The sequence below is a fragment of the Danio rerio genome, chromosome 8 (assembly GCF_052040795.2).
Source record: "Danio rerio strain M-AB ecotype USA chromosome 8, GRCz13ab, whole genome shotgun sequence".
Taxonomy (NCBI): domain Eukaryota; kingdom Metazoa; phylum Chordata; class Actinopteri; order Cypriniformes; family Danionidae; genus Danio; species Danio rerio.
The window spans coordinates 31655356-31672500 of NC_141028.1; the positions used below are offsets into that span (position 1 = coordinate 31655356).

Consider the following 17145-nt stretch of genomic DNA (forward strand, 5'->3'; position numbering starts at 1 on the left):
TGAGATTTTTAAATGAAGTGTGTATTACTTGATTTTAAAATATTTGAAGGAAACACACACTATTTACTATTTAATTCAATTAAATTCATGTTTATTTCTTATAGCGCATTTGCGATGTAGATTGTATCAAAGCAGCTTAACATAGAAGTTCTAGTAAATTGAAACTGTGTCAGTCTAGTTTTTTATTGTTTAAGTTAAGTTTAGTTTAAGCGTGGTGTAAACTTTACTGCTGAAAGCCCAAACACTGAAGAGCAAATCCATCAATGTGCAGCTCCACAAGTCCCAAACCAAGCAAGCCAGGGGCAACAGTGGTGAGAAACAAGCTTCAGCAATTAATGAAAGTGAAGGAAAAAAACCTTGAGAGAAATCAGGCTCCGTTGGACACAACCATTTCTCCACTGGCCAAACTTTCTGTGTGGAGCTGCAGTCAAGGAGCCGGAGGCTAGACCTTGGAGATCGTGGACTATCTATGATTATTTATTAATCAACATCAACGTTGAACAACTGAAATGAAAACACACATTGCCTAACACATAGCAGTCTCTTTTTATATATAAAAAAGTTAAAAAAAAATTAACTTGCCCTTTCGGAAACAAAAGAAACTCTTTTCATATTTATTATCATTAGTTTCAAGTTTTTCATATTAAAAATAGAAAATATTTCAGTATCGTATCTAAATAAAATAACTATTGTTTCAAGAGTTCACACTTAGCTGATGATTGATGCTAAGTTTGGCATGCTGTTCCAGGAGAGAGCCCTGAACTCAAAAGGTCATTGAGCCCTGGGCTCCCTCCCGTTTGCAAGGGGAGCCTTGAGCTCAGGTAGATCTCGACATCTCCCCCTTTGATAAGAGCTGATGACTAAAAATTAAATCCTATCAAGAGATATGCTGCAGGATGAGAGATTGACTGTAGTGCAAAATTTAGATTGATCAATTCACTTGTTGTTCATGTTTTTGGAATGTGGGAGGACACCCGAGGCTCAAGTATAGATCTATCATCCTACTTGGCCAGAGATCAGATGTACTACATCAGCAAAGTGGTCAAAGAAGTATAAAACAGAGTGGGGTCACGTGACTACACACGTGGTAGGGAAAGTAATCGGAAATTTATTTTAATTAATTGCCCATCCTTATTGAACATGTTTAACCAATATGTTACGTCCAATATGTGCACTCACTGGCTATATATACAGTGCTCAACATAAATAAGTATGAATGAATGAATATTTTTCTCAATTGTTTCAGCCAGTATTACTAATAAAGATGGTGCATTACTTGATTAAACAGTTATAGCCATTAAAACAAGAGTTTGGTCTCATAACATATCTGGAAATAGAAAGCTAATATATTTACATTCAAATGAGTTATTACTAGAAAAAAAATACAAACTACAAAATTTCAACTAAATTTTACACTGTATATTATTTGTGTGGGCAGCATGGTGGCTTAGTGGTTAGGACGGTCACCTCACAGCAAGAAGGTCTTTGGTTCAAGTCCCGGCTGGGTCAGTTGGCATTTCTGTGTGGTTTGCATGTTCTCCCTGTGTTCGCGTGGGTTTCCTCCAGGTGCTCTGGCATCAGTAGTTTATAAAATAAAACCTTAACCTAAAAGACATTAATTGCAATTCCTGAGAACCAGTAATTCGACTGGACTTTTTATAAAGATACCGTTAAAAGAGACAGGAACTCAAATAAAGCTTTTCAGGCAGAGGATGCAAATGTGTTCATTCAGACTTTAAAATGCATTCATTGTCTTAGACTTCAACAGTTTACAATTAAAAATAATTTTTGCTGGTAAAACAATGGCCAAAATTCTTGAGAGAATATTTTTAAATGAATGAAATCCTGTTTGACTGGTGTTTAAAAGCCATTTTGGCAACTTCTCAGTAAATTTATAGTCTTGTAGGGGGGGGCGTACTCTCCGCCTAAGCTCTCACTGTGTTCTTTTATCTTCTGCCCCTGCATGTATATGTTTCACACACCATATGCCTGAACCCAGCATGCTAGCTTTGCTATCTCAAAAGCTGCGACTAAAGAGATGTGTTGGAAGGTGCACCTTCTGGTTTATTTACTTTTATTTTGATGATTTACAGCATTGAAAGTTCTGGAGTGGCTGCTCGCTGCGATAGCGGCTCGGCAATCGGGGTTGCGCTTCAGAGCGTTAAACTGTATGTAAATTGATGGCAATATTTGCAAGCTTGCCTCATAATGGGAGAGTTGATGGCTTAAATAAATAACAGTCATATACTGTACGTACGTAAACATATATACACACCCAAACCTGGCAGTCCTGGGTTGTTGAAAGGGAAATAAAGGTGACATGCCGCAAGTAGCTGTGCTCCACTGGAACGAGTAACATGTTTTTCCTTAAGTTATTTATCGCCAGAGTGCTTTGGAAAGAAAGGAAATAAATAAATAAAACTAACAGCACTCATCAGAAGCAACAATCTCCAGCTCTCAAGGTGCTGCAGAGATTTAAGGCTTTACAAGGTAGCAATGTATAAACCTTTGAATGTTCAGCACCAGTGGTTTCAAAGGGCTTATTTGAAGTTGCTTTAACTGCTGAGAAATGACGAACTGGAGAGGTAAATTTTCAGATTGCTCTGAAGAAGGCAAAACAGTGAGAGAGAGAGAAAAAAATTAACAACCTTATTTCACCCTGTTTTACTCAAGAACATTTCAGTCAAAGACAAATTTGTCTTTGAACAATGTTTGCATTATGTTTGAAAAGACTAGAGATTTGCACCTTATCCACTATAATAGCAACATTAATTTGGGACTGTGTTTGAAGAAATTGTTCAAACCTTCTAATTTTGGTAAGCATTAAAAATATATAATTTTACTTAATAGTAATCTGTGTGATTAATAGAGAAAGTCAGTTGTTTACAAACAGGTTTCCAAAACACAACCTCAGAGCTCAGAGATTTTGGTCTGTATAAACATGATAGCATTGCCACAATAGCTGTAGATTTGTTGTCTGCACACCATGATGTGAATCAACCATTTCTACACATCCTAAATGTATACCATTGAATTAAGATCTGGTGACTGGAGGCCATCTGAGTTAAATAAACTTGTTGTTGTGTTAAATAAACATGCTTGAGATGATCCGAGTTTTGTGACCCTGTTGGAGGTAATCTGAAAATGTGCACATGTGGTCATAAAAGTCTGTGATGTTTAAACAGATCTAAGGTGTGCCGTGGTGGTCTTTACCAGAAAATTACATCATCATGTGCCTGACCCACTGAAACAGGGCCAGTTGGATCCATATTTTCAAGTTATTTATGTCAAATTCTGATCCTTCCATCATATTAGGCAACCGTTTTTCAATAAGTTTTAAGGAGCTATGTGTGAATTTGCCTCAATTTACTGTTCTCATCATATAGTAGTGACACTGGTGTGATCTAATTTGCTAAAAACTTTGATGAGTTGTGTGACTGAATTGCTGTTTTTTTTTTTTTTTGTCTGTTTCAACCAGTCTGGTCATACCCCCACCACCTTTCCCTCCTAACGATGGTTGTACATAAATATCCCCACAGATTGCCAGTTTAAATGCCCTTATAGCTCCAACATTAGCCTTCTCCATTATGACATTTAGCCATTTAGCAGACCTTTTTGCCCAAAGCGACTTACAATTGAGGAGGCATTCAGCAATTCAACAAGAATAGGCAACACACACAAGAAGTGCTAGTTTTTGAAAGTAACTAGTTTTTGCTCTGAAATTTAGTGCTAGAGTAAAAGTGTGTTTTAGAGAGATAGAAGAGGGAGAAGGGCAAGTGCTTCTATATGTGGTCTTGGTTTTATTCACCAGGGTTCAGGTGCTCTCAGATGAGATGGGATTTTAGTTGTCGTTTGAAGGATACCAGTGAATCCGCAGTCTGTGTGGGAATAGAAAGTTCATTCTACCAGCGTAGAAAGGTTTTGAAAAAATCTCTCTGGCATAGTACTACAAGGCGGTGCTCCCTGCCCTCCTGGAGGGGATGTGGACTATGAGGAGCAGGTGGAGGTAATAGGGAGTAGTGGCAATGGCTGTCCTGCTTGATTATTAGTGATTTTGATAACTCTTGATTGTGATAATAATTTTGAATTTCAGAAAAATACCTTGACCACCTCTACATGTTCTCATAAATCTTGACAGAAGAGTTTGTTCTGTCTTACTAAGTGTAAATAAATAAGTCAGCAGGTAAGTGTTTTGTAGCTCATCAGTCAAGTTGTTTGGAAAGAAGCAATCTGACATCTCTGAAAGCAAGATATTTGGAAAAGAAACCCTCTGACATCTTCTTCAGCTTCTCTGGTAGAGCCTCTCTAGCTATATTTACAAGGCTCCTAACAGCCATGAAGGGCTCTTCACTGTTTCAAGGCAGCTTGTGCCACTCAGGAATCCACTTAATTCGGAGTGTCCTGGCTGCAGTTTCAGCTTTTGGGAGTCAGAGTTCAAGCACACACAAAGTTATTTAGCCCTTTAGCCACATTGAACATTTGATGTAATCATGCAGTTTGCTAATAAAGTATATAATGTATGCAGTTATTTCCTTAAAGATGAAATCTGTACGATAAGCTTCTTTATTTCATCTCTGTTGAAAATTACACTTGAAGCTAAATTAAGATTGATCATCTTGGTGTGGTTTGTGCATTGGCACAGCTCATCAGTTCTTCAACATCTCCATGTGTGGCTTTTAGTCATATTGGAAGAGCTGTATGATTTATATAAGAGTTTTCACTGGAAAATGTGCAAAAAGTAAATCACTTTTACCTACTTACTTTAGTTTTATGCATCTCGCTTGCAATATGAATACAATCTAATGATTTTGGCTCATGGCTCAAATAACTTCAAACCATGCAAATTATTTTTTGTATACTTTGTACTCAAATTGTTGCTGTTAGCAACATCAGCATTGCATGAAGATGTGTTTAGCCACTATTGCACTATGTGGGCTGAATAGTTTTATTTATTTTATTTTATTTATTTATTTATTTGTTTTGCTAAGCCTTTCCGTGGTGATCTGGGCCAGTCAGCAAGAATATGGTTTATGGTTTAAGTCCACTTTGGGGCTAGAAGGGCTCTCTTCAATGTAATACAATTTCATCATTTGTTACCTTCATAACACCAGTGTAACAAAAACAGCAAAATAGACAGCCTGATCTCACGAGAAAACGTAAGTATTTTACGCTTTGCCAGTTTAGTGGCTAATTCGTACGAATTCGTACGAGTTCAGTCGTACGAAATGGTACGATTTTAAAAAGGAGGCGTGGCACCTGACCCCACCCCTAACCCCAACCGTCATTGGGGGATAAGCAAATCGTACTAAATTGTACGAATTAGATCATACGAATTCATACGAATTAGCCACTAAATGAAAAAGTTACGAATTGCCGTGAGATTGTGTTGAAATAGATGATTAGATATTTTTGTTTTGAGGACTCCTTTTTTTCTGATGTTTACTTTATTGGATAACATACATACATACACACATACACTACCTGACAAAATTCTTATTGTTGATCCCAGTTGTAAATACAGCAAATAATAACTTGACTTCTAGTCGATCATATGGAAAAGTGGCAGAAGGTAAATTTTTCTGATGAATGATCTGTTGAACTGTCACAGACATAAACATTATTGAGCATGTCTGGTGTAAGATGGAGGAGGCCTTGAAGATGAATCCGATGAACTCTGGGAGACCTGCATGAATGCTTTCTTTGCTATTCCAGATGACTTTATTAATAAGTTATTTGAGTCATTGCAGAGATGTATGGATGCAGTCCTCCAAGCTTTAAGCATGACTTTATATGCTCTTTTGTACATTATTTCTGTTAAATGACAAGACTTTTGTCTAAGCAAAGTCAGACCTTACTGTCCTAATTAAATAATTAAAAATCAAGGCATGATCATATTTAATTTTGGTAAAATAAGCGTAATCTAGAGGCCTTTGCCTTTCATATAAGCTACTTCTGATACCAAATGATCAACTAGAAGTTATTATTTGTTGTTCTTAAAAATTGGATAGACAACAAGACTTTTGTCAGGTAATGTACAGTCCAGTACAGTACATAGTTAGGTAGGTTGGTAGAAAGGTTCGTTGGTTGGTTGTCTATGCCAAGAATTCCTTGCTTAGAACGTTGTATAATTGTGCTGCACCCCGGAAATACAATTGGAACCTTGTTAAGTAATATCCATATGCTATATAGCCTTATGCTGTTTTAGACAGCATAGGTGGGAGGTGGGAATTTCAGCAGTGAAATTTCCCTCTTTAGACTTCAGTGCATTCCAGTCAGTCACACATCACAGTGATATGTTCACTATGTGACTTTTCCATAACATTTCATGTTATTGTGTCAATTATGGCTAAATGGTTGGAGAGTTGGACTTTTGATATGAAGGTTTGCAGGTGGGGAGAGTGAATAACCAGCACTCTCACCATCCTCAATACCATAGCAAAGATTAGTCCCTTGAGCAAGGCACCAATCCCACAAGTCACAGCAGTAGCTGCCCACTGCTCCAGGTGTGTGTGTGTGTGTGTGTGTGTGTGTGTGTGTGTGTGTGTGTGTGTGTGTGTGTGTGTGTGTGTGTGTGTGTGTGTGTGTGTGTGTGTGTGTGTGCGCGCACATGGATGGGTTAAATGCAGAGCTCAAATTCCTAATATGGAATTGTGGTCACCATACTAGGCCACATGTGATGACTTTTTACTTTTTACTTTAAAACAAAAATACTGAACCTTTGAATACAGTCGATAAAAAACAAAAATAAAATTCTTTATTATTAGGGTTTCCACTCATTTTAAGCTGTAAACATACTTGAAAGTTTGTTGAAAATGTAAAAAAATTTAATTAAAACGCACAATGTTTATGTTTAATAAACCTTATGTTTATTTAACATAAGGTAACTGCGCTAATCTCTAGCTGCTATATATAAAGTAATACCTAATCGTCATCTTGGAATTATAAAGTTCTATCTGCATTCTGAGTGATTTTAAGATATCGAGCTTGAAAGTTTTTGCATTTCATAGCAAACAGTATGTGTGTAACATTTTTGAAACATGTAAACATGTAACACGTTTTTAATTACAAAGTCTTAAAATGTAAATAACTTATAAAAAACATCCCATCATGTAAATAAGTTGTCAATTAATAAGAAAATGTCAATAACTCAATTTTAACAAAAATGTCAGATAGAACCTTATAATTCAAAGGTGACAAAATGATGATTTTTGCTAAATCTGAGATCTTTGATCTGCCCTGAATTCCCAGATCAGATGTCCAGCATTTAGCAGTGTTTTGGAAATGATTTCCTAGTAGGGAGTAGGAAAACTCCCAATTTGTCTGAAATGCAACATTAGCCAACTAGCCGTGATCCATCTGTATGCATATACTGTAGATATGATGTAATTACTCAAAAAATTACAGGTTATCTTACAGGCTATACATAATTACAACTGTTAGCACATAGTTTCAAACACTGACTGGCTATTTAATTGCACTTTTTTAGGATGTTTAAAAAAAAAAAAAGTAATGAACCGCAACTTTATTAGAACAATAAAAGAACAGTAAAAGTATTATTTTCTTTTATGCACAAACATTTCAAACACATTCCTTCTTTAAAAGCTTTTTGTCTCCCTCATACACGCATTCTCTGTGTTTCTGTCTCTCAGTAGGTTCCTGCTCACAGCAAGGGGTTGAGAGGAGTTTGTAGCCCCTGGCCTGCTGCTGAATCAAAAGCAAGCAGTGAGAAAGCTGCTGGAAATGGGGCTTGCTGATTTGATGTGCGTGGCAGGGTAGCTTTGAACCCCAGTTGCTGGGTGTGCAGATAAAAGCTACATTACCGTCCTGCTCATTTTCTAAAGATCAACATCCTGCAGCCACAGAGAATGGCATGCAATCAGCCTGCGCTAAAGCACTGACATGCCACCATTCTTTACTCATTGCCAATCATATCTGATACGCTAGCCTGTTCTCTTGCAGCCGGGCCTTCTATCAAAGTTCTGCTAGCTGCCGGTCACATTTCATTGCAGATCATTACCAGTGCAAGACTGAGCTTAGATGAGAGGCAACATATTTCATCAACATGGCCTAAGGCTGGGATTCTTTAAGCCAAACATCTTTGCTCTGAGATATATATTCGAAGTAACACCTAATATTTTAGAATTTTTTTAGTCATCCATTTTGATACTGTAACATTTTCTCTTAATTTTGAACTAAATCAAACTCAATTTTACAAGTTTTAATTAGTTCATTAGCAACTCACAAACCCCCTGCTTCCTTAATGAAATGTATTGATAATTGGATTGAACAAAAAACAAATGTGCAGTAATATTTGTTTTCTATTATGACATGGCTTGACTTGTGGCAGTCTAATAGAAGAAAATTAAATGGAGTTACCTAAAAGTATTTAAATTAACTACCTTTTAGTTAATTAGTTGTTTACGCTTTTGGAATCATATATAAATATGTAATGTGAAGGAGACGCTGACAACGTAGTCTGGATCCAAATGCAGGTTCGTTTAACAAAAATGGTCAGACAGGCAACAGACAACACAGGAGCAAATGTGTATATGCAGATCATCCAAAAGGCGTAGTCATAAACAGGAATTACAGGCAGCATGCAGGATAAACAATGAAACAAGGCAAAGGTCAGCAATTGAAAGACAAGGCAAGGCAAACAGATTCAAATCATCAGTTCATTGGCAGAGACTGATGCCTTGTTTCCATTGACTGGTACAGTACGGTACGGTACGGGTCACCTTTATCAGGCTTGCGTTTCCACCATAAAGGGTACCCTTTTGGTGGGCGTGGTGTATGACAAAGTTTAAGTCAACGTCATGTTCGCTCGAATAAATGTCTACAGTAAAGCTGTACGGGTCGTTCACATATCATAATGAGCAGCACTTCTCACAAAACAGATGCTTTATACACATAAATACTTGTGTATAAATGTTTATTACTAACTTTTCTATGAACAGTAGTTAATTATAACTGCAGATCAATGACAGTGCGAAATAGCCTACTGTAACGTCTGTAATTATATAAAATAAATACATAAATGCAACATATATGAACACATACAGCCCCTTAAAGTCTCCGATATATTATTCATTACAGAAAAAATACAAACAGCAAACATTTAGTACTTATTTGAGTTCAAAAACACACGCAATATAGCCCACAGTCAGCGCAAACCTCTCATCTGTGTCTGTAATCTTCACCAGCACATGTAAGCTCTGTTAGAGAGTCATTTTGTCATTCCCAGTTCATAATAATCCAAAATACGAAGATAAACCTGGCAGTTTGTTCATGATACAGGTTGCTAAAACAATTTTGCTCCTGTGTTTTGACGGCTTCTCTTTTTTGCTGCGTTTCACTCTCGCTTCTCTTTCGCGCTTGTCCTTTTTTTCCTGAATGGATCAGATGACGGAGACACTTCAATAATCACACTCCGTTTTTATCAACAGCTCAAGAAGTTCGTTATATCAAATATAGAAGCGATCGCGAGCTCCCGGAAGAAAGCGAATTCCGCTCGCACTTTTAGACGGGCTCGTAAAACAACAACAGGACACGGCAGATTTTTCTTCTTGGCTTTGTGTCTGTTCACAGAAACGACAGAAAGTTTTGTTTGAGCTCGGTTTATCCATGGCTGGTTATTATGCATATAGTATTTCCACGTAATGTCTCGGCTTTGTATTTAAAAAAAACATGGCGGTTCCTTTGTTTACGTTCTGTGTAGCTTCAGGAGCTTGTGTCGTATCTCTGTAAGCAATCAGCGTTCAGCTGCACGTGTAGCTCCACCTTTTGGTACTCTTTCTCCCGTTTGGGACCCTTTCGAAAGGGTGCCGAAAAAGTGGTACGGTACGGTTTGGTACCGAAACCAAACCAAACTGAACCGTACCGTACCACTCAGTGGAAACGGGCCATAAAAGACCCGTAATTGGTTGACAGACAAGGGAGACATCCAAAACATGTAGTGTTGTTGGTCCTCCAGGAATGTGGTTGAGAAACACTGATTTATGGCAACTGATTCATAGAAAACTGTCACCTGAAGAGAAGCTTTGCAGTCAAACTTAACTTAGAAACCTAAATCATGTCGGTGTAGGAATGTGGTAAGAATTATTTATTTACTTATCTATTTATTTATGGTGTAGATGGTGTGACACCATTACACACTGCTGATGACTGACCTGAAAACACACTGATAAATGAGTCATTGATGTGACAAGTTTATTCTGCAACAGCTTTACATAATATGAGTTCAGAAGTCAGGAATCAAACAGCTGTTGTTCGTGAACTTTCAGCAGCAGTCTATGATAATCCTATAATGCCATAGGATCATTCTAGTCACATTGCTTGTTTCTGGTGTTTGGTTTATTCAAATTTGTAAAACAGTTTTGTTTTTAATGATAAGAGAGCCAATGTGAAATTGACCGTTTTGATTTGCAGATGCATGCTTAAAACAGCAAAGGGGCAGTTTTAGGTTTGTATTGGATGTGTGGACAGAGAATATGGCCTCTGTTCAACATCCTTTTCAACTAAAACAGACTTATTTTCACAACAACAGTGTTTTGAGGGCCAGTTGTTTGAAATTAAGCATAAAAATGCATTAAAAAAAACTAATATGGTTATTGTCTCCACTGTATGTGACTGTATGACTGTATGTGTTTTATCTTTTAACACACACAGGTGCGAAAACAAATGAGAGTTTTTTTTTTGCTATAATGGTACATGAGTACAGTTATTCTGAATTATGTAATCAGATTTGATCATAATACATAAAAAAAAAAAATGTATGGATCTCCTGAATGCAAATTATTCATACATGCTTACATACATGGAATACTTTACTCATGCAGTAAAGTATTCCAATGTATTGGTGTTGAATTATTTTTATCCTAATAAAAAGTCTATATTGTCTTGCTTTGAATATTCATAAAAAGAAATGGCACAGAACATTCTTTTTCAGTCCATGGTTTAGAATTTAGGGACCATTTGAATTAATGAACGATCAGTCAATCAATCAACCAACCAACCAAAAGTGATCTGAAAGTAATCCAAACGTAGTTAGAATGCATTACTTACTGACTCCCAGGGCCATTTTACATCAACGTTGATATTTAGCCACACCATATTGGTGTTTCGAAACATCTAACTTTTACAAGGAGGGTCGTTAGCCCAATGCACAGCCCCCAATCTGGAGGACCAAGACATACACACATACACTACGGACAATTTAGCTTACCCAATTCATCTATAGCACATGTCTTTGGACGCGAACACTTGGAGACCGTGCAAACTACACACAGAATTGCCAATTGATCAAGCCGGGCCTCAAACCAGTGACCTTCTTGTCTTGAGGTGACAGTGCTTACCACTGCACCACTATGCCACCAGTTAGAATTTAGTACCTGCAATAAATAATGTAGATTGTTACTGCCTACAAATGTTTGTAATCAACAGCAGACACCAAGTAATGTACAGTTCCCAGCACTGTTTTTTTTACCTCGTGAACTGCTGACCTTGAATACACAACACAGCATTTTTGTTGTTTTGTTTTCGCAGATGTAAATAAGGATTACTTTGACTACGCCATCGTCTGTACACAAACCACTTTAAAAGCACATAGGAAAAACATTTCCTTTTTAATTTATTGTCTTGTAAACGTACCCTTAAAAAATGCATTACAGACATATACTCAACCTCTTCTGTGCTGCATTGTACTCAAAGACACATTTCGAGGCTTTTATGTTCACACACCAACACGTAATCTTTCAAGACATTGGTTGCAGTCAACGTTTCCAGCCTGCAGAATTATTTTAGCATAAAATGTTATGATTAATCTCTAACAGCGGTTTATTTTAAAACTTTTTCATTTCCCTTTCTGCAGCTTAGCGTTGCTCATGTATCCATACAAGTGTGAGATTGGACTTTTTATAACTATTTTATGTGACATATTATTACAGTAATGTTTCCCTAACCACCGACTGCAAACTTCACATGTAGCTGGCCTCCTCTGGATGCGTTGAGTCTAATTTACGTTTATAAAGTCTCAGACTCATTATTTTGCACATTCATTTGCTCTCGCAGGCTTCAGGCCAGAGATGCTGCGCTGTATTCTGAGCAAAAATACAAATAATAATAATGTATTTTCATAAACTGTTTTTAGAGAAAAGCGTTTTCTTCATTTATCCTGCTTCTTGTTGTGACACATTCGCTTCGGGATATCAGAAGTACTGTAGGTTATGATCCTTTGTAATGCCTCCTGTCTTTGCTACAATTTGTATTTTATTGCATTATCATCCACTTTCCTTTGGTACAAAACTATCATCTTCTTTTTGAAGCACCGCTGAATATGGAAATGAGCTTTTTAGTCGACTGCCTCAATTCTCAACAAATGTTCTCACCGAGAACTCTTACAGATGTTGGTTTTGTTCGTGTGATTATTTTTCATTTCACAGATGTGCTTGGGTAGGAGGATAATCAGTCAAAATTTCAGCCTTGTTTTATTTACAGACTGAGCAACCTAAAGTTTAATTGTCTTTTTGTTGTTGTTGTTGTTGTTGTTGCCTGATGGGTGCTTAACCTTTATTAAATGTAAAAGGTAAAATATGATGATTGTTTTTTTAACTCTGAACTGTCTTGTGCCACAAACTATCAGTGACTACGTTTACATGGACATCAGTAAACAAACTATTTGCCTCAATCTGAATAAGACAATAAAAGGATTACGGAGTTTATTTTTGAATGTTCCTAGTTTGATTAATGTCATTACATCATGACATTATCCAATGTTTCCTCTGGAGTTTCATGTAATTTCTAGAGTTTCATTTTTAATTTTTCGACTTTAACTGCAGTTTGGCACTTTCACTTTCAATTAGGAACATTTTGTTCATGCTCTCATGACTGTTTTAATGGAATTTGATACCTGCACACCGAATGGAAAAAAAAAACCTTTACTGATTAGGTAGGTGCAAAAAATTGTTTCAAACAGCTGTGTGTGTATGGACTGTCCTGTCCATAATGTGGTGAAAAGTCATGACTTTTAATTCAATAGTAATAGTTTTATTGTGGTGTTTACATGTCTGTAGTGCACTTCAATGATGTGTCTAAAATTGGCATACTCCACATGTCAGATTCAATTAACCACATATTGCTGTTTACTGTACATGGTAGACTCTAAAGTAGAGTTTTGTTTTAGGATTATTGGTGTCCATGTAAATGTACTCAGTCACATGTATTTATTATTTAATTTACTTACTTTTTGTGTCCTTTTACCTTGTTTATGGTGTCCATACATTTCTTAAATGGCCTAACAAATGAAGATTTGATGCATAATGAACTAATTAAAAGCCCTTAGGCAAGCTTGTGAAAGGGGTACCTTTTTTTTTACTCTAAAAGACCTTTTTGCAATTATTTGCCTCAATTTTCTGTTTAATTATGAGATATAAATATTGCCTTTCAGTGATATTTTAAGTAAAATTTTAGATGGGTTAGCTTGTTGGATTACTTTTTAATGAACCATTTAAAAAAAAAAAAGATTTAAAATAAAGAAAAATGAATACATTTTTATTTTTAAAATACAAATCTGTAAAAAATTTTAATTAAAAACTAGCCTTTTGTTATTTACAAGGCAAATAACAAACTGGCCAGCACATAATTATAATATATATATATATATATATATATATATATATATATATATATATATATATATATATATATATATATATATATATATATATATATATATATATATATATATATATATATATACTCTAATAAACAGCCTCTAGTAAATTTATGGCCAAATTATTCAAATAATTATAAGATGGGCCACTTTTGGTGCTTCACACCTTTTTATTGTTTTTTATGTAGAATAAAAGATATTTGTCTTTTTTTTTATTTATTTAAAAACATTACAGTAAGGAAAGATGACTTCAAGTCAGATTGTATGCTTTCTTGAACAGCTGGATGTTGGACTCATTCATTAATTCAGTTTCTTTTCGACTTAGTCTCTTTATTAATTTAAGGTCTCAACAGTGTAATGAACTGCCAACTTATCTAGCATATGGATTACACAGCAACACTGGGAAAACATCCATACACCCTCATTCACACACACCTACGAACAATTTAGCTTACCAATTCACCTATACCACAAGTTTTTTTGGACTTGTGAGAAACCGGAACAACTAGAGGAAACCCACACAAACACGAGGAGAACATGCAAACTCTACACAGAAATGCCAACTGACCCAGCCGATGCTTATAGTTTGTTTATATAGTGTATAGATTTTCTTCATAGTTTGTATTTTTATTGGTATAGGCCTTTAACATCTGGCAAAAGGGACCACTAATGAAAAATACATTTAAGTTATTGGGGAATGTTGGTTAATGTTCACTTTTCTTTTTTTGTGAAATAAATAAACAATATATATATATAATTATTTCATATGTGTGTGTCTTTGTGTTTTAGTCTCATCATTTCCATAATTCCTTTAGCAAACAACTTACTAAAACAACAGAGGACTCGAGCAAATAAATAACAGTGGGTGCAATTACTGTACCACCACAGTCAGCTGAAGGAGCTTGGCGAGTCTTCTTTGATATTTGCTTAAACTGAAGCCCAAAATCTCTGAGGTTTACATAGCAGATGAAGGAAGCACTGCCATTTAAATAGGATACGCCCTAACCTTAAAATCTCATAATGCAATGGGAAAAAAATATATATATTTATATATATAAATTTTAAGAAAAGTGTGGGCCAACTTCAGCTATCATGTGCTTTGTGAAATTAAAACTGCACAAAGTTTGTGTAGCGCATCGAGTACACAGCCTGCGGGACGGATGTATGCGAGTCATCTAAAAAACTTTCTTTAATAAGACAGCTCATCTCGGCGGACGCCCTACAGAAACACAGTTGTCAGAAAGCTTATTGAGTGCTGCAATGCCTGGCACTTTCCACACGAGGCTGGAAAGATATACGGGAAGCCACGAGAATAGATGGGACTAATTTTTAATGGTTTTTCAGTGTAGCTCTGAGCTTTGGATGGCGCAGATCCATCATTATTGCGGTGTCATCTGTGGCTGTTGAATTAGCGAGGATCTGAAACGCAGAATAAACAGTTGTGTTTTTGTTCTGACTACGGCGACTGGGGAAATGTAGATTTGACATTACAATTGATGGTCTTTTTTGTCTGTTTCAAAGTGAGTTTTTTTCGTTCTTTTTTTTCGCATCACTTAAAGTCTCAGTTTTTGCGTGTCGGATTCTTTTATTTGTTTCTAATCTGTCAGAGGAGCTGCACTACTGAAGATTTTGCTCGTTTATACATATATGAATATAAAAACATGGTTTGCTTTGTAGATCATGGGAGGTAAAGTGACACCAAAGCAGGTCATGATATTCTCATAAATGAGATGACATCTTAATATGATTAATACAAAGTACAATCTAAGAAATCATATAAAAATAACAGAAAAATAATTAAGTTGTTTTAAACCTGGACAATGTATTGTTTTTTTTTTTTTTACAGGCAATATAGAAACGTATGTTAACAGATATTTTTACAGTGTCACAGTGTTTAAAAGTAATCTTCTACAATAATATTAACAAATAATCCGTTTTTCACAGTAGTTCTTACGAGTTTAAACTACAAATTTTTAATAAAAAATAATATTAAAGACAAATAATAAAAATTATTCGTATTTTTATATGTTCTGTTTTAGATTAGTTTCTTAAAGTTTTAATTTAAAGTAAACGTAAATTTTAAAGTGAACTTTAACAATTTAGTTTTTTGGTAATTGCATTTAATTATAAACATTTTGTTTAAAGTTAAACTTGAAAATGTATAAGTTTAACATATGTTTTACATAACAGATGCCCCTCCAGCTGCAATCCAATAGTGGGAAGCACCCATAAACTGTAGCATTCCCACACACATGGCCAATTAGGTTTATTCAATTCACCTTTAGCCCATGTCTTTGAACTGTGGGGGAAACCAGATCACCCAGAGGAAAACCCACACAAACATTGGAAACTCTACACAGAAAATGCCAACAGCCAGGACTTGAACCTGCGACTTTCTTGCTGTGAGGCAACAATGCAATCCACTAAGCCACCTTGTCACCCATTATTATATTGTATTAATATCATCACATGCACATCTTAACAAATATCTTACAATATCTGACAAAAATTATTTGACACATATGACACATATACTAACAAAATAGATTTATGTAAGGAAAAATAAATAAATAAATAAATGAATAAAATACCTTTTTATGTTGTTGTTGTTTTATTTCTTTTATTTTAACCATGTCATTATTTCATGTCAGTATGTTTGGGGTTTTGAACCAGAGTGCCAGCATTTTTGGTTGCAATAAAGTCAGCAAAATTAAGATCAATACCAATAAAATGCAAAACCATCTTGATAACAAAGGTTTTTTCCCTTATAAACTGACTCTTTGTAATCTATAATATGACCACCTATGATGGATTAGTGCTGCCAGATTTATCTTTCTTGATTAGATAAAGTCAACTTAAAGTGCTTCCTGTGTGCGTGTTTTTTTTTTGTTTTTTGTTTTTTTAAGCCAGCACACTTATCAAGCTTTTCTGTTTGCTCTTTTCTCTTGTTGCTTCTACAGGTGGCGAAGTGCCCTATACAACTCTGGCTACCAGGATGATGATGGGGGTTTGGTGGCTCTTTGCTCTAATAGTCATCTCCTCCTACACGGCGAATCTGGCTGCTTTCCTCACTATCTCCCGCATCGAGAACTCCATTCAGTGAGTGCACACATTCATCCAGAGTGTCAGTCTTATAGCTTGCATCAAACACTGTAATCATCCACACAATAACAAAACAACAAACAAGTTAGAATGTTCGAACGCATCTCCAAATATGTTGTGGAGTTTAAGCATAACTGACATAATTTTGTGCGAGCAAGGATTATATTTGGATAGATACGGTATTGAAGTGCCCCTGTTATACTACTTTTGAAATGTGTGAATGTAAAAGGTCTACAAATTTTTAAGATCAAACTGTCATTACATTTTCACTTTTGAAACTGATCTACAGTTGAAGTTAGATTTATTGGCCCTCGTGAATTATTAAACCCTGTACATTTTTTTTTCTTCAATTTCTGTGTTTAATGATTTTTTTT

General features: G+C 35.7%; 1 protein-coding gene across 17 annotated transcripts in view; it reads left to right on the plus strand.

Moving 5' to 3' along the window:
- Positions 1-17145, plus strand: part of grid2 (glutamate receptor, ionotropic, delta 2) — a 704272-nt gene that overhangs the window by 574305 nt on the left and 112822 nt on the right. For all 17 annotated transcript variants that reach the window (XR_015497018.1, XR_015497017.1, XM_087263207.1 and 14 more), the window contains 1 exon segment: positions 16630-16768. Coding sequence is in view for 15 of the 17 variants with exons in the window: in XM_087263207.1 (XP_087119333.1) it covers positions 16630-16768 (139 nt within the window). In the remaining 2 variants the exon portion in view is untranslated.